Source organism: Dreissena polymorpha, chromosome 13 (assembly GCF_020536995.1).
Source record: "Dreissena polymorpha isolate Duluth1 chromosome 13, UMN_Dpol_1.0, whole genome shotgun sequence".
Lineage (NCBI taxonomy): Eukaryota > Metazoa > Mollusca > Bivalvia > Myida > Dreissenidae > Dreissena > Dreissena polymorpha.
Genome location: NC_068367.1, coordinates 74,874,227 through 74,893,611, shown reverse-complemented (window position 1 = coordinate 74,893,611; position 19,385 = coordinate 74,874,227). Strand labels below are relative to the sequence as shown.

General features: G+C 36.0%; 2 protein-coding genes across 2 annotated transcripts; both read right to left on the bottom strand.

Annotated features, from left to right (window-relative positions):
* Positions 1-778: 778 nt before the first annotated feature.
* Positions 779-9,450, bottom strand: LOC127854782 (cilia- and flagella-associated protein 74-like). The gene is made up of 8 exons (XM_052389831.1): positions 9,425-9,450; positions 7,536-7,646; positions 6,582-6,684; positions 5,935-6,092; positions 4,966-5,098; positions 3,150-3,260; positions 2,720-2,831; positions 779-897 (listed from the first exon to the last, which is right to left on the bottom strand). Exons 2-8 carry the CDS (start codon positions 7,628-7,630, stop codon positions 779-781), a joined length of 831 nt encoding a protein of 276 aa, XP_052245791.1. The 5' UTR covers positions 7,631-7,646; positions 9,425-9,450.
* On the bottom strand, positions 9,449-19,302 carry LOC127854781 (cilia- and flagella-associated protein 74-like). Its single transcript, XM_052389830.1, has 7 exons — positions 19,208-19,302; positions 16,291-16,429; positions 15,698-15,756; positions 12,466-12,600; positions 11,478-11,576; positions 10,713-10,817; positions 9,449-9,629 (listed from the first exon to the last, which is right to left on the bottom strand). The coding sequence occupies exons 2-7, from the start codon at positions 16,390-16,392 to the stop codon at positions 9,449-9,451; spliced, it is 681 nt and encodes a 226-aa protein (XP_052245790.1). The 5' UTR covers positions 16,393-16,429; positions 19,208-19,302.
* Positions 19,303-19,385: the final 83 nt, after the last annotated feature.

The window sequence follows — 19,385 nt, the reverse complement described above, 5'->3', positions numbered from 1 at the left end:
TGGGGGATGGTTTGGGTGGAGTGCATTGTGGTATGTCAGGTAAGTGTTGTCCTTGTCAAACTTTAACATAGATTTATCAATACTAATCATATTCTAAGTATAAAAGGGGCCATAATTCTGTCAAAATGCTTGATACAGTTGTCTGCTCTTGTTTATTAGGTTGGGGTCATGTTGTTAAACAAGTATGCAAATAAGAAAGCAATATGTCAAGGGGACACAGGAAATATTGGTGTAGTACGCAAACTTTAACATAGATTTATCAATAAGATGCATATTCTAAGTATAAAAGGGGCAATAATACTGTCAAAATGCTTGATACAGTTGTCTGCTCTTGTTTAAAGGTTGGGGTCATGATGGTTAACAAGTATGCAAACTATGAAAGCAATATGTCAAGGGACACATGAAATATTTGGGGAAATACGCAAACTTTAACATAGATTTATCAATAATATGCATATTCTAAGTATAAAAGGGGCCATAATTCTGTCAAAATGCTTGATACAGTTGTTTATAGGTTGGGGTCATGATGGTAAACAAGCATGCAAAATATGAAAGCAATTTGTCAAGGGACATTGGAAATATTAGGGGTAGTACGCAAAATTTAACATTTGCACGCAAATGCCAATGCCAACGGGAACGGCAACGCCGACGCCAGGGTGAGTAAGATAGCTCCACTATATATATTTCATATATAATAGTCGAGCTAAAAATAAAAACAACTGATTACTGCAATTCATGGGTGCTAAGTCAGTCTAGTTAATTTCTACCCTTGTCCATTTTAGAGGCTCCGGGCAGTTTGAGGGGTTGAAGCATCCAGGTCTTTGGGCATGGTGTAGGGTTTGTGGTGGTCCCAGAGGCCTTCAAACTCGGGCTTCGCCAGGTCCACTGCATTCTCATCTAAAATAACAGCAACACACAAATGAGTAACATATTTTGTTATCACCAAGACGCCTTTTCCCTGAAATGCTTTTGAGGACTTGACAATCAGAATAATGGATATTTAAATATTGTGATGTTCTTAATGTTGAGAATTACATAATTTAGCAGCTTTTACTTCATAATTTTAAAATTGTGAACTTTTTTTTCATGACCCTTAGCCACAATGGTAGACCTTATAAATACCTTCCTACATATATTGGTTAATTTTAAGTCCAAGAAAGAGTTGATGAGAATGGGAGCTGGTTTCATACATGATTAAGTTCACAACCTAAAGCTTCATTATCAAAACATTGGCTAACAAGGGACAAAATTGTCACCAAAACCAGGTTTTCATTGTGAAAAAAAATCTGATAAAGGGAGAAAACTCAAACTGAACTTTTGAAAAGAACAAACAAAATTAACCCCCTTTGTAAGTTTGTTTTTAAAAAAAATCTATTTTAGTCGTGGCGACCTTTGACATTGGAGATATTGACTTGATTCTTTCGTGCGACACACCGTCCCATGATGGTGAACAAATGTGCCAAATGATTTTAAAATCTCACAATGAATGACATAGTTATGGCCAGGACAAGCTCATTTATGGCCATTTTTGACCTTTGAACCCAAAGTGTGACCTTGACCTTGGAGATATCGACGTAATTATTTCGCCCGACACACCGTCCCATGATGGTGAACAAATGTGCCAAATGATTTTAAAATCTGACAATGAACGACATAGTTATGGCCCGGACATGCTTGTTCCGCCCGCCCGCCAGCCCGCCAGCTCGCCCCGCATTCGCCAATCTAATAACCAGTTTTTTCTTCGGAAAATCTGGTTAAAAATACCCGTGCACAACTTGTCATGTGGATTGCAGCCATGCCCATGGCTAAGTTCAAGGGTACATGACTCAGGAATGAATTTATCACTTTCAGTAATAAATGTGTCTTTCACAACTTCAGTTCATGGTGATGACATATTTCAATTCTCAATTGGATCACTTGAGAAATGTGGAAGTAGTTTACATCACAAAATTGTAACATTTTATATGGCAGAAATGCATAAGGCTGAGCTTATGGGCACATAAATCAGCAAAAGGTAAATCAAAGCGCAGGAAGGTTGTTTATTTTATGCTTTCTGATAGTTTATAGAGAAATACCAGTGAATTAAAACTGATATTTCACTGTTTCAAACACTGAAAATAACAGTAAAAAATATCAATAATTTTCATTGCTTTACCAGAATTATTTTTAGATATCTTTGGTTTCCTAATTGTGACCCCCAATTTTACTGAGAGCGACTACTCTGCATTTAATGTTTATAAAAAATACGTTAAGCTTCCTTTGAAAATACATGCAATAACATTTAAGGGCGCCCAACATGGAATTATATTGTCTGGAATGGCAAAAATCCCAAACATAATATTGTAAGCATAAAATAAAAAGAAAATGTGTTGGATTCAGTGGAATAATGATTTTTCATTCACTTGTGATCATTGAAAAAAATGTTTTCACATGTGGCTGCACGACACGTGAAAATAATATTGTCTGTGATCACTTGTGAATTAAAATCAATATTCCACCAAATCCAACAAAAATCTTTTACTATTGCACAATCTTATCATTATTATGATGACATATAACAACTTCAATGTTAAATTTTTACCGACTTTAATGTTTGTTTTTTTGTATTTTCATACCTAAGATGTCTATAAGAAACAATGTGTGCAAAGTTTGATTAAAAATAACACATTCTGGACTCCTTTCCTAATATAGTTCAACCAATGTCTCTATTGGGCCTTACCATTGTCATCCCCATCGCTGGAATCAGAGCTCTGTTCATCTCTCACAGGCTGCTCAGGAAGTGTGATATCGCCCCTATCTTCTCCTTGCATCTTCTCACCATCATACTTCTCCTGGGTAGTCAATCAATTAACCAACATGGGTCAGATACATGACATATTAGGCATGTGATGGCAAATTCATAAAGGATATGTTAATCATATGTCAATCACATGTAAATCAGTATACAATACCATCCAATCATTACTCTTGAACTTCATAAGCGTATCAGTATAAAATTAACATGTGCATTTTATCTATGATTTTCCGAAAGAATCTGGTAATTTTTGTGATTTTAGATAAATGGAAGTTAATCCTTCAACACATATTCTGGAAGAGTTCAAACTTTTGCGGCTAATTCCATATACTCATTGACTCTCAGTAGTGAGTACCTGATCATCCATGGAGTCGTGCAGGTCAATGGAGAGATCAGTGCCCTCTCCAGTCAGTCTTGTATACTCCTGGAACGTCTTCAGGGGCTTCTTCTTTTGTGGACCAATCATCTAAGGACACAATTCACAAGGAAATATAAAAAAAACAGCCTGCCATTATCTGTCCAAATTAAGTTTCTAAATTTTGATAACTATAAAATAACATAAATTTTGTGGGGTGTTAATTATTGGTAATGTCACTTTTGAATAAAAATCTAAACAAACAATCCTATATGAAATTGCCAATCAGGCAAAATGCTAAAAGAAACCACATTTTTTTCAGCATTAACTTGAAAAAGAACGAATATTGCTTTTTATAAATCAGAATAGGCGGAACTACTTATTATTGATTTATTACTGCCCTTTGCTTTGGGAGCAGTAATACGCCTATTATTTATGAACCTAAAGTTGCCTAAACAAACTCTCTCTGATAAATAACCTAAAAGTTTTTATCTTACCTTAGTTTTCTCCCTGTTTGGGTCCGCCCACAGAAGGCGCTGCTATACAACCCATCTAGCTTACCTTAGTTTTCTCCCCGTTTGGGTCCGCCTATAGAAGGGGCTGCTATACAACCCATCTAGCTTACCTTAGTTTTCTCCCTGTTCGGGTCTGCCCACAGAAGGGGCTGCTATACAACCCGTCTAGCTTACCTTAGTTTTCTCCCTGTTTGGGTCCACCTACAGAAGAGGCTGCTATACAACCCATCTAGCTTACCTTAGTTTTCTCCCTGTTTGGGTCCGCCCATAGAAGGGGCTGCTATACAACCTGTATAACTACCTTAGTTTTCTCCCTGTTTGGGTCTGCCCATAGAAGGGGCTGCTATACAACCCGTCTAGCTTACCTTAGTTTTCTCCCCGTTTGGGTCTGCCCCATAGAAGGGGCTGCTATACAACTCATCTAGCCTTACCTTAGTTTTCTCCCCGTTTGGGCCTGCCCATAGAAGGGGCTGCTATACAACCCGTCTAACTTACCTTAGTTTTTTCCCTGTTTGGGTCTGCCCATAGAAGGGGCTGCTATACAACCCGTCTAGCTTACCTGAGTTTTCTCCCTGTTTGGGTCTGCCCATAGAAGGGGCTGCTATACAACCCGTTTAGCTTACCTTAGTTTTCTCCGTTTGGGTCTGCCCATAGAAGGGGCTGCTATACAACCCGTCTAGCTTACCTTAGTTTTCTCCCCGTTTGGGTCTGCCCATAGAAGGGGCTGCTATACAACCCGTCTAGGTCTGCCCATAGAAGGGGCTGCTATACAACCCATCTAGCTTACCTTAGTTTTCTCCCTGTTTGGGTCCCGCCCATAGAAGGGGCTGCTAAACAACCCATCTAGCTTACCTAGTTTTCTCCCTGTTTGGGTCCGCCCATAGAAGGGGCTGCTATACAACCTGTCTAGCTTACCTTAGTTTTTCTCCCTGTTTGGGTCCGCCCATAGAAGGGGCTGCTATACAAACCCATCTAGCTTACCTTAGTTTTCTCCCTGTTTGGGTCCGCCCATAGAAGGGGCTGCTATACAACCTGTCTAGCTTACCTTAGTTTTCTCCCTGTTTGGGTCAGCCCATAGAAGGGGCTGCTATACAACCTGTCTAGCTTACCTTAGTTTTCTCCCTGTTTGGGTCCGCCCATAGAAGGGGCTGCTATACAAATCGTCTAACTTACCTGAGTTTTCTCCCTGTTTGGGTCTGCCCACAGAAGAGGCTGCTATACAACCTGTCTAACTTACCTTAGTTTTCTCCCTATTTGGGTCTGGCCATAGAAGGGGCTGCTATACAACCTGTCTAGCTTACCTTAGTTTTTTCCCTGTTTGGGTCCGCCCAAAGGAGGGGCTGCTGCTGTTTGCGTCGTTTCATCCTTTCCTCCTCTATCAGTATCTTCTCCATGAGGGCTGCCTGCTTCTCACGCTGCTCAGACTCAAAGTTGCTGAAATATTCACAACTTGATGTGATACAACTTGTTTGTTGTTGGAGTTTTAATGCTTTCTATAATTGCCTGCATTAAGACAATAGTGTCAATGAGAACTTGAGCAAAATAAAATATGTAAATGATTTTTTCCACTTCTTCTTTGATGATATTTACACTGAAAGCAAACTTTCTCTGCATTTACTTGAAAAAAAATATTGCACATATTTTAAATTTGCTTTTATTTCCCAATTGTGTGTTTGCCATCAATGGCAGCCAGTTCAATTTATTGTATTACACCTCGAACAAAAGCAAACAGTCGAATCTTATTTCACTGATATTTTTGTATGTCACACTATCTAGCATAAAATGTTATTCTTTAGAGAGAAAAAACAAAACATAATAAAATGATTTTATATACAATCTATATATATTCTATTTGTGGGGACAGTGGTCTAGTGGTCGGATGCTGGTCAGAAGGTCCCTGGTTCAAATACGGCTCTAGGGTACTGGATTTGTCTGAGCAAAAATATTAATTCCCACGCTTGCTCCTCTTCACCCAGGTGTATAAATGGGTACCTGTGAGGGAAATAAGTAAATTTGCCGTGGCTGCCTTGTGCGCAATATGTAAATGGACGACTTAAATCCCAGTGATCGGGGGTTAATGTCAAAGTCAGCTGAAGATGCATATGTTATCGAAGCAGACTGTAAACCGCACCTTTAACCTTTAACTTCATTCTTGAAATTCACACAAAATGCGGCCATGACATCCGGCTATACTGGACAAGCAAAAACCAGCAATCTTATTTAGGCAAATTAATTATACCAAGCACAGCTTCCTTTAAGTGCACACCCACCTCTTCTGTCTCTGTACATCGCTGATGCGTTTCTGAATGAGGAGTATCTGGTCAGGGTTGCCTCCCTCCTCCAGGATCTTCTGCCGCACCTGTTCCAGCTTCTCCTCTTCACGTCTCTCGGCCGCCTTGTCTCGGGCCCTCAACGCCTTTAGATTGTCCTGGGAATTAAAACATGAGAATGTATGTATAAATATTTTTTTCACTTAAAAAAGCTATTTTACTGGTATGTGTTTTATTTAATATCATATTATTATTATATTATTTATATTGTATATTTCGTTTTCATTATTATATTTATCTTATAACTATTATTTTATGGGTTTTATATAATGTCCATACTTTATGAGGCAATGAGTACATTAATGGACCTTGATCTTCAAAAATGGGGCTAATGCATAAGAGTTAAATATCGTCCCTGATTAGACTGTGCAGTCTGGACAGACTAATCAGGGAGAACTTTCCACCTACAATGGTTGTTATTTTTAAAAGAGACTTCCTCTTTAATCGAAATATTCCATAAAAGTGTAGTCCCTGATAAGCCTGTGCAGAAAGCACAAGATAATCTGGCACAACACTTCACGCAGAGGAGCCAGAGCAAGACTAAATGGTATTGCACATAAATATCCTGACAGTAAGAGAGGCGCTACCCGGTTTGCTTGTATGTCACTCTTCAGTTTAAGCAGCATGTCCATTTTCTTGGTCATGTTTTCCTGGTATCGCTTGTTCTCCTCTTCTTGACGCTGTTTTAACCTAACAGTAGATTGCAGATTACAGTAGATTTAGTAAACCCTTTCCCGCTCAGAACAAAGTTAACAAGAGATGTGTTCGTCAGAAACACAATGCCCTCTATTGCGCCGCTTTAAAATAAAATTTGAATACATCATTTGGTAGAATTAGAAATTATCTCCCTTCTAAAGCTTATTACTTCCCTTGGATGTTTTATTTTTAATAACTTTTGACCTTGAAGGATGACCTTGACCTTTCACCACTCAAAATGTGCAGCTTAATGAGATGCACATGCATGCCAAATATCAAAATGCTATCTTCAATATTTAAAAAGTTATGACCAAACATTCACGAAGAGTAGTTTTAGGAAAAAAATACAATAATATTTGATCTTTGACCTTGAATGATCACCTTGACCTTGACTTTTCACAACTCAAAATGTGCAGCTCTATAAGATACACATGCATGCCAAATATGAAGTTGCTATCTTCAATATTGCAAAAGTTATCAAACTTTAACCAAGGTTAAAGTTTTGGGACAAAAGACAGACAGACAGGCCAGAAACAATATGCCCGGATCGAATCCCCGATCATTCGATCCGGGGGCATAAAAAGGCTATGTGCAACCAGCATAGAACCACAACAACTTGCAAGTAAACTCCTGTCTTTTAAGGTCTTATGCTGCTTGCTGTTCATCAGTATCGACGGGCTCGAAATGAAAACTTTAAAACTTAAATCTATTAAGAAATGTCTAAAAATTAACTTAATTTTCTAAGAGACAAAATTGGGTCAAAGGGGGAATATGAGAGGAAAAGGGATAAAAGCTGGTGCTTTCAAGGTATTGTGTAAAAAAATCACTCTTCCAGGCCTACTTACTTGTGCATGGTGTCAGAGACAAACTTGCTGTGTTTCTCACTGCTCTGTTTGGCGTTCTCTGCCAGCTGGTCCTGGAGTCTCTGTTTCTCTCTCATGATCTCATAGTGCGTTCTGAAACATTTAAAAAAATGGAAATGTTCAAAACAAACAAGAGCTTGTCACAGTAGTGCCAAATCCCCGCAAAAATGTGTTTGCTTGTATGACAACATTTGTTTTAGAGAGTAGAATAATATTGGTAAAAACAAATAAAGGGAGATAATTCATTATGCTCCGGACAAAAAATTACTTTGAAATTAAATAAAGGGATATAATTCATACACTAAGGTAGATAAAGTTATGGTTCTTAGTCACTGCACTTTTCCTACTTGCCATCTGTTTAAGCTTCAAGTTTCAAGTAAATCCCTTCAGTAGATTTAGAGTTATGCTCCGGACAAAATTTACTTTAAAATTATATAAAAGGGCAGATAATTCACAACTAAGGTAGATAGAGTTATGGTTCTTGGTCACTGCACTTCTCCTAGTTGCCATATGTTTATATTTCAAGTTTCAAGTAATCCCTTTAGTAGATTTAGAGTTATGCTCCGGTAAAAATTTACTTTAAAGTTATATAAAAGGGGAGATAATTCAAAAACTAAGGTAGATAGAGTTATGGTTCTTAGTCACTGCACTTTTCCTACTTGCCATCTGTTTATATTTCAAGTTTCAAGTAAATCCCTTCAGTGGTTTAGAGTTATGCTACGGACAAAAATTTACTTTAAAATTATATAAAAGGGAGATAATTCAAAGACTAAGGTAGATAGAGTTGAGGTTCTTGGTCACTGCACTTCTCCTAGTTGCCATCTGTTTATATTTCAAGTTTCAAGTAAATCCCTTCAGTAGATTTAGAGTTATGCTCCGGACAAAAATTTACTTTAAAATTATATAAAGGGGAGATAATTAAAAAACTAAGGTAGATAGAGTTGTGGTTTTTGGTCACTGCACTTCTCCTAGTTGCCATCTGTTTATATTTCAAGTTTCAAGTAAATCGCTTTAGTATATTTAGAGTTATGCTCCGGACAAAAATTTATTTTAAAGTTATATAAAAGGGGAGATAATTCAAAAACTAAGGTAGATAGAGTTATGGTTCTTGGTCACTGCACATCTCCTAGTTGCCATCTGTTTATATTCTAAGTTTAAAGTAAATCCATTGAATAGATTCGGAGTTTTGCGCCGGACAAAGTTTCAGCCAGACGGACGGACAGACGGACAGGACCAATTACTATATCCCTTACGAAAAAAATTTCGGCGGGGATAATAAACGAGCTGGGTCATGAAAACAGTAACACACCCATCATTACAGCAACTACACTAACAAAGCTGTCAGAAGGACAGTTTTATCCCCAACCATGAACCTTTCGAGCTAAGTGTTACCTTGACCTTGGCGTGATGAGACTGTCTCATAGATTCTTTACATTGACTTAATGTGATAAATTTAAAGAAAAGATACACAAATATAGGCTCAAACATATGACCTTCATGTGTGACCTTGACCTTGAGCTGGTGTGACTTGCTTATGCTTATTTCCACGGATTTATTGAGCAAAATAGTTTGCAAGTTGTTCAAATTTTAATAAAAATCCTAAAAAAGACAGGCGTTATGAAGTGGATATAAAATGGTAACTTGAATTTTTTTACTGTATGTGTCCTTGACCTTGAATTTTGTTATTTTACATCAGCCCTGAAATTGATTAGTCAAAATAATTAATTATTAGATATAAACTCAGAATATTTAAATAAAAACAAATATCTGTGACCATTTTGCAATTTTATCGGCTAACCATTCAAAGTTTGCCAGATCGCTAAATTTTTTATAAAGACAAAAAATGTTCTGACAGAAAACTATCCTAATACCTGTGCTGGTTGCGGAGGTTTCTTTCAGCCTGCCGCAGCCTTTTTCTCTTCCTTTCTGAGGCGTCGTATGGCAAGGTCCGTCTTCTCCTTGGCCAGTCGATCTTCCCTTTTTACGAGTTCGTCCTCCGCCAGCAGGAACTTACCTCTCTCTACCTCCACCTTGTTCAAACTCATACCTGCAGGTAAAATCATGTTTAAGTCATACCTGAATGTAGAATTGAGCCTTGTTCTGGGTAAACTGGTCATGCAAATGTGTAATGTGTCATCCCTTGGCTTATTATTCCGCATATAATAATCAGAGAGGACATTTCTGGTTTTATGGAGTTTTTAGGTAAAGGAATGTCTTTTCTAAACAAGATTCCTTTTGAAGCTTAAAGTGTCCTTACTGATTAGACTGTACAGACAGCACAGGCTGATCTTGGACGACATTTATGCACATGCATTAAGCTCACGTTTCCCAGAACGCTTCTAACGTTATGCTTATAGCCCATTTTTGATACTCAATTGAATTTGAATGTACATGTCATTGGATTAACTAAGCTCAGGCTTTTTCATTTTGGGGGAAAAAAACTCGCATGAAAAGTCTGCTGATTTGTGAAATACTAATTTATTTTAACTTTAAAAAATAAATCAATTCATAAGAAAAAAATGAAATAAATTATAGTCATATACTTTGTTTAGATATAATTGAAATAAAATTGAGTTATAATCATCATTAGACACTTTTTCTATTAATTGTCTTTTCAAATAGGGATTTTTTTCAACTTGGGATAAACAAAATATATTTTGCTTTTGGGAATGTGTCTATTTAACGGACATGTAATTACGGCTGGAAAAACAACCTATAGCAATATTAACTCGATGAATACAGCAAATATGTGCAGGAGTATAATTGTAATTTCTTTATTTTGCAGATGTTTTTTTGTAAGTATTGAGTTATTCAGCTTAAAAAAAACAGGTTAAATTTAGTTATAATTAATTGTTAAAATCATTCCAGTAGAATGGTAAAAATATAGGATTTATCTCACAGAAAGTTTTTATCACTTAATACTTAGCACAAAAGACTAAATCATGCATGCACCATAAAAGCCTGTTTCAACGAGAGCTGGTGCAAAGAAAGTTGATAAAACTTCACAGATTCAAAGACATCATGTGAAAGTTTTAATGTGAGCAGTTTGGTACATCAACATGTTTTAATGGTTATGTACTTGTAGAGGATTTTCTTTTATACATGTAATCTCCTATCTAACCATTTATATAATTATTGTTAACAATGAAGGGAGCCTACTCTTCCTTCTCCAGTCGTTCCAGGATCAGTTTCTCAATCTGTCGTTCATCTAGAATCTCCTGACTGAGACGATCATGTGTGGCCCGCAAACGATAAATTGCTGACCTGCAAGACGTGAAATAACAATTTTAAAATAACTTTTGTTGTAATATTGTTTTATTAGCCAATTAACAACGAGTTCTAATTCATAGGTACCACACCAGGATGTCTGTATAAAAAAATTGAATGAAAAAATAGCTTATTCGCTGATATGAAAAAATATTAATGAAAAATACGTCACAATTTTGTAATTTAAATGCAAAAAAATGGAGTTTTGTTATTTAATCAATATTAGATAATGATGCATCACTTTAAAACTTTCTCATTCATAGGCTTGATTTAATAATGTAGACACTGGCTCAACCATGTACCTGATTTGGTAGACAAACATGCCAATATATTGAAATAAGTATTGGTACAATAAAAAGAGTTCTTAACACCATTAAAAGAACTTAAAGAACACACAAATAATGTATGGAATAAACAAATTGATATGCCTGTGTAGCATCTCAGTTGATTAAATGTAATAATGGTGTAATTATGATGAATGTTGTTACATGTCACATTTATATTTAAATAAATATCCCACATATGTATAAGATATCATCTTAACACAATTAATCAGGTTACTCAATAATTTTCAAGTAAAAGAAAAGATCCAATGTTTACAAAAATAAGTGTTTGACATATCTGATAATTAAACATTATCCTCAATTATAGACTTACTGGTTTCCATCGCTGGTCTGGTTCTGCAGTTCGTCTCTAGTTTCATTCCTCTCGGCCTCCAGTTCAATGATCTTGCTTCGACATTGCTTCAGCTCATCCCTGAAACATTCAAGGACACATTCATCATGACTTTGCAGATATTGCCTCCTTAGGACGCTTTTCATAAATAAAGCTGGTTTAATTACTTTGAAACAAATGCTTCAATGTTTTGTCTGTCATGTTCTGGTAACCAGTACCTACAGGGCCCTTGATAACGGAAATTGCAGACTTAATACTTCTTAAACAGCCATCCTATCAATAAAATATGGCCAGTTCTCATTAACATTTTGACAGAAAGTGTAATTAATTTGAAACACTTTTTAAATTCGAAAAAGTTTAACTATATACTGCTGGTGATATTGTACATAGTACATGTAGTGCATTTAGAGATTAATACAATGTAGCAATCAATTGATTCAGAACTTGAACATCTTTTAGCCATTAAAGTAAATATTCAAATTCATTCTGCTACCTTTCTTAGAATAAATACTCCTATATATTGTTTTATATAGGGGATATCGGTACTCTTTAACTCAATAATTAGCAAGAGGCCTGTAAACCCTACATAATTTTGTCAGTCATATCCTGTTTGTGTTTCATATTCAAATCCTAACTAGTTTTGCCCGTCATGTACTTGTGATGTGTCACATTCAACCCCTACCTAGTTTTGTATGTCATATACTGGTTGTGTTTCACATTAAAAAAATACCTAGTTTTGTCAGTAATGTACTTGTGGTGTGTCATATTCAAACCCTACCTAGTTTTGTCAGTGATGTACTTGCAGTGTGTCACATTCCAATCCTACCTAATTTTGTCAGTCATGAACTAGTAAAATTTCACATTCAAACCCTACCTAGTTGTGTCGGTCATGCACTTGTGAAATTTCACATTCAAACCCTACCTAGTTTTTTCAGTCATGAACTAGTAAAATTTCACATTCAAACCCTACCTAGTTTTGTCGGTCATGTACTGATGGTGTTTCACTTTCTCTGTGATCTGGTTCAGGTGACTCCTCAGGTGCATCATACGCAGCTGCTCCTGCTTGGACAGCCTCTCATCTGGTGTGTCAGGATAGTCTGGGGACCTGTGCGACAAAACACAAAATATGGTGAACTATTTGGGTCAAAAATTCATAGAGTTTGTTATTTTTAAATTGTGTAAAATTTGAAAGGAATGACATATCTGACATATCTCATGTTGAAACATATCACAATACTGACTAGGTCAGGGTTTTTGTAGTTTTCATTCATGGGCACACTGACATAAATTCTGAAAAACTCAAACAAGGTCAATGCCAACTAAAGGTATAGCCCACACATTACCAAGACATCAATCTAACTAGAAATGGCACAGCAGAGGCTGATGCGTAGCCCCACATCACATATTTGACCCAGGGGCACCCCAGGGTTGGTAATGGGGCCAGGCATAGTTGAGATTGACTGTATTTTCATAAGAGATGTTCAGTATCAATTTGAAGTAAATCGGTACAGAAATGAAGAAGTTAAAGTAAAATAACATAAAACAAGAGGCCCATGAGGGCTTGAATCGCTCTACTGCTATAAACACTCTGCAAGTTTGGAAAGAATAAGATGGAAACTGTGTACTTAATCGCGCAAACAAGGAGAATTTTCTCAAATTCAAGGGGAGATAATTGTGTACTTATTTCTCCGATACTGCTCATATTTAATAGGGTTCAAGTCCTCATTGATATAAAGATACTGTACAAATTTGGAAATAATTAGATGAAAACTGTGATATTAATTGCGTAAACAAGCAGGATTTCAAAATTTTCTCATTCTGGACTTATTGCTTCGATATTGCTCGTTGTAAAAAAGGTTTGAGTCCTCATTGATACAAAGACACTGTGCAAGTTTGCCAAAAATTGGATGAAAATTATGGACTTTATAAAAAAACAACAACTGAATTTTCATTTTTTTCTCAAATTTAAGGTAGATAATTCTGGACTTATAATTCCGATATTGCTCATTTTCAATAGGGTTTGACTCATCATTCAGATAAAGACACTGTGCAAGTTGAGAAATGATTGGATGAAAACTGTGGACTTAATTGCGTAAACAAGCCTTATTTCAAAATTTTCTCAAATCAAGGGGAGATAATTTTGGACTTTTTACTCTGTTGTATACCATTTTCAATAGGGTTCCAGTCCTCATTAATGTAAAGACACTGAACAAGTTTGAAAAGAATCGGATGAAAACTGTGGACTTTATCGCGTAAACAAGAAAAGTCTAACGCACGCACGGACGGACGACGGAAACCACGCCATGACATAAGCTCTTCAGGGTCATTCTGGACTTATTGCTTCGATATTGCTCTTTTTAAAAAAGGGTTTGAGTCCTCATTCATACAAAGACAATGTGCAAGTTTGCCAAGAATTGGATGAAAATTATGAACTATATAAAAAACATAACTGAATTTTCATTTTTTTCTCAAATTCAAGGGGAGATAATTCTGGACTTATAACTCTGATGTAACCCATTTTCAAAAGGGTTCGAATCCGCATTAATATAAAGACAATGAACAAGTTTGAAAAAAATCTGATGAAAACTGTGGACTTTATTGCGTAAACAAGAAAAAGTCTAACGCACGCACGCACAGATGGACGACGGAAACCACGCCATAACATAAGCTCTTCAGGGTCATTCTGGACTTATTGCTTCGATATTGCTCTTTTTAAAAAGGGTTTGAGTCCTCATTAAAACAAAGACACTGTGCAAGTTTGCCAAGAATTGGATGAAAATTATGGACTTTATAAAAAACAACAACTGAATTTTCACTTTTTTCTCAAATTCAAGGGGAGATAATTCTGGACTCATAACTCCGATATTGCTCATTTTCAATAGGGTTTGACTCATCATTCAGATAAAGACACTGTGCAAGTTGGGAAATGATTGGATGAAAACTGTTTTTATTGCATACACAAGCCTCATTTCACAATTTTCTCAAATTCAAGAGGAGATCATTCTGGATTTTTTACTCTAATGCAACCCATTTTAATAGGGTTCGAGTCCTCATTAATATAAAGACACTGAACAAGTTTGAAAAGAATCGTATGAAAACTGTGGACTTTATGGCATAAACAAGAAAAAGTCTAACGCACGCAAGGACGACGGAAACCATGCCATGACATAAGCTCTTCAGGCCTTCTGCCAGTAGAGCTAAAAATGAGTGAAAATCTCTGACCCAGCCCCACCCCAACCCCCATAACATTTGACCCAGGAGTCAGATCAAATTCCAAATAGTGTACTGTCTGACATATGCTCATAGCTACCATGTGTGTAAGTTTAAAGGTTCTAATGCTAATAGTGTAGGAGAAGATAGTGGCCAAGACGGACAGACAGACGGCGGAGATAACCACATAATAGATTTCAAAATCTAAACACGGACCCTAATTTTAAGGTCACAGGGGTCAAACATTATATGCGCATGGAAAGGTCTTGTCCAGATAAACATGCGCACCAAATAAGAAAGCAATATCTGAAGGGACACAGACGTTATGAGCATTTTTTTTAATCACGGTCACAGATTTCGAAACCTGAACGCGGACCCCAAGTTAAAAAATTTCATGTGCATGGAAGGTGTTGTCCAGATACATGTAGACATGTGTACCAAATATGAAAGCAATATCTGAAGGGACACAGTAGGTATGAGCCTTTTACGAGTCGCGGTCGCAGATTTCTAAACCTGAACGCTGACCTCAAGTTCAAGGTCACAGGGGTAAAAAAAATTATGCGCATGGAAAGGTGTTGTCCAGATACACATGCACACCAAATATGAAAGCAATATGTGAAGGAACACAGCAGTTATGAGCCTTTTTCGAATCGTGGTCGCTGGAAAATCTCTGACCCGGCCTCACCCCAATCCCCATAACTTTTGACCCAGGGGTCAGATCAAAGTTCCAAATAGTGCACTGTCGCACATATGCTCATGGCTTCCATGGCTGTAAGATTCAAGGTTCTAGTGATAATGTGTAGGAGGAGATAGTGGCCAGGACGGACGGATGCACTGACAGACGGCGGAGATAAGCAGATAATCCCCACTTTTTCTCCGAAAAGTGTGGGGATAATGACCAGAATTTTCAAATGTGTTAAAAACTTGGTTAAGATTTTTTCCATTTTACAAAAAAGACGTTTTACTCAATTTTAAACTATAGCAATACATACTCAACAATGGTTTCATCTTCTTCTGATGGTAACTCCATCTCCCCATCTTCATCATAATCCTTCAAGACAGTAACAATAACATAGTGAGTGCACTAGACCCATTTAACCCATTTAAATGTAATATCTAAAGTCTATGTCTGTTTAAAAAGAAACTGTTGAATGTAGTACTCTAAACATAACCATGACAAACCATCCATTTCTTTTATTGATGTTAGTTTACATCAAAACTTATTATGATACAATTTAAACTTTTGTTCAGAAATATGATTTAAGAAATGAACGAGAGAGGTGATTCAACCTTGAATCATATTTAATGGCCTAAAATTAAATAAATATGAATTTAAATTGTCTTAATAAATTAGATGGATTGCTGGTTTATACCTCCTTTGAAGCTTAATACTTTTCCATTCAATTTGAAATGAAAAAGATTGATATAAATGTATATTTTGACAGAAAACATACACATTTGCTTTTGTCTTTGTTTAGGAGGTTAATTCTCATATGACTTTATTAGTCCAGAAAATTTCATACAAAAAACAAAGATTTTGTTCACACTTATCACTAGGACAATACTTCACTTGGCAGTGACTTACTTGAATGTCCCCTTCAATTAAGAAATCCTGTTCCATCATATCAAGGTTCTTGAAGAAATCATCACCTTCCAATAAAGGCATGTCTTGGCTAAACCTCTCCATGATTAAGAGTAGTGAGGTGTTTGTAAAACAGATTAAGCTGAAGCAGAAAATGAAAGTATGGTAAAAATAAATTTAAATTTTCAAGCGAACTCAGCTTGTTACTCCTGTTTTATAAACCATGGCAATTTTAAAAAAGTACATATATTTAATATTCAAAATGTCCTATTGACATCTGGAAATTTAACAAAACAATGGGAATATGCATAAGATCAATTCAAAATCACATAGATAATCAGTTTTGCAAGCAAAGTATTTTTGTATAAAGGAAGGTGTTATTGTTAGTCGGTCAAAATGTTTATTAACTTAAGTACTTTCTCTCACAGATTGATTATATGGATATTTTAAGAAATGAAACAAAATACAATGTTTTGTGAGACAGCTTGTCAATTATGTTGGGAGCCTGTCACAGTAAAATCTTGTTTACAACATTAATAACCTTCACAGTTATAACATGATGATATTATCTGTTATAAACATTATGTTAACATCGTAATTACAACTTGCTGTGTATGTTCGTGAAAGATTTCGTTCTTTTTAAACAATTTTAATACAATTTGATCATTTTGGCATGCCTGTCACGGTGTAAATAAATATTTTGATAGGTATGTGCACTTATCATGCAACCGCATAGACCTTAAAGTGACCTTTTAACGTTTGTGAACATTGACAAAATAAAAAATAATTGTTTCAGATTTGCAAATTTTCTTTGTAGTTATGACATTTGTGAGAAAACAGTAATAATGAACATTTAACATGCTCTAAAATATCCATTATATGCATCTTTTGAAGATTTAAAAACAGGGATTTCAATAGATTTAAAAATCAGGAGTCAATGACCCCTGGACTGAAATTTAGAGGAGTCAAATAGAAAAATGCTGGGGTCAATTTTGAAGCGCAAAAATAAGTGTTCATGAATTGTGTTTTTGTCTGTGTCATTATATTTGTTACATAGAAGTAGTCTAAGAGTAACATAATGTATTAAAAACTTATATCGCTTTGTTAAATTATTAAATAACAATATTTGGATTAAAGTGTTGACAATTGTCGATAAAACGGTTTGAAAAGGAACTTTCGTGTTTTATGTAAATAAATACCTAAGCAATAGCTGTGTATGTGTTTTCGCAGTTTCTATTTTATCTCTGATTATGAATCATAATTCTAAGGTACTGTTCTAAATGCATATGCATGTGCCAAGTTAGTGCACACGCACTCTGTAGACCGTGACATGTTTATCGAAAGAGATAAGATAAACGACACATGGGGGGTAACCCCTTGATGTATAGACTGAGTTTCTAATACTTGGGCATGAATCTCAATAAGGAGTATAACGGGATTTATTACCATGGAACTCAAGATGTCAACTTACTGACAGTGAGTGACAAGCAGGTCAAATTTTTGATGTGTCAAATTGACGCATGGCAGAAAAAATGGTCAGGTCAAAATCGAGTCATTTTCAAATTGCTTGTCAAAATGCAGGATTCTGCGTCTATTGAAATCCCTGAAAAACCTGAAAATTATAAAGCATTGCAAAGCGAAACGATTGAATAATTTGGAGACTACTGTTGTTGTCGTTATGTTTTGTGATACTACCAGGATTGCTTATACAAAGTATAAAATACATCACTGATTGCATGAGCACGGATGGCCGACTGGTCTATGCGTTAGACTTTTACTCCAGGGGTAAGTAGTTCGAGCCCAGTTGAGGTTTACTTTTTTCTTTCTTTTACTTTATTCTTGTTTTTTACTGTAGCTTTCTAGATCCAATGTTTACATTTATTAAATGACAAACTTCAATACATGCCAAAATCTGTTAAAATGTCCCTTTTAATACCAATTTGAATATTTTATGATGCAAACTTCCACATTTAAGAGATTACAATCCAAAGATTCCAACTCAAGGATAAACACTCACTATTTTTTCCCAATTCGACCAGAACTTTTTCTAATTGGTCACAACATAGCTGAAACTATACCTTGATAGCCAAACAAGGTTTTGTAATAAAAGGTTCTTGTTCACAGAAAGACAAAATGACAATAATATAAATGCCAATAAGTGGCCTTGTGGTAGATTCTGTGTCTGCAATTAAAAAATTGCTAATTGGAATGACATGAACTTTAATTTTTGATTATCCATGCAACTTAAGTCTTATTTTTAAGAATTGCAAACAGATTCAGCCTAACTTGAAATAAGACTGAAGAGACATTGATAAGCACACATAGAGTTCCCATCATTTGGAACTTATTGGCAAATAATATCCATCGTGCATTTTCTTTAAATCATAGAGTTTAACACATGCTGGAGGATCTGAACCTTCTCAAACCTCAATTGAGGTGAGACCATCGGAGACGGACGGTCTTGTAAAAGGTAGGGGAAGGTCATGAACAGGCTATCAATGTTGATCCCTATTTGCATCAAAACACACTACTTGGGCTAAGCAGTTTGAGAATTACATCCAACAAAACATTTTGTCAACATCAGTGGACAATAACCTAAGTCAGTAAGTGCTAGCAACGAATTTGAGCCAACACTGATAAATCAATCTTTCTTCGCGCACAACAATCTTGACTGGACAGCAATGCGAATTCCACATGTACAAAAAGTTTTCAGGCTGCTCATATATACTTCATCAGTATTTCCCGAAACCAAACTTGGTCACTTCAACCATTCAGATCCATAGATTTCCCCACCCACATTTGGCAAAATGACATAATCAGATAAAATGGATATTATCCATTTCAAGATAAAGCTAAGTATTGCATATAAAATTGTTACTTAAACAATATACGCCCAGTAATGATGTTCGACCGAAATTACCTTTTATTCGTTTACCACCTATAAACATTAATTCCAAAAATGAAACTGAAACTGTTTACACAAACTCTTTAGCAACGAACTCTCGAGCACCTGCGTTATTTCCAACAAAAGGGTACATACAACTAAATCGCGAACAGCCGACAACTTGAACAGATTAAAAAAGGTCCCGAGCAATGAT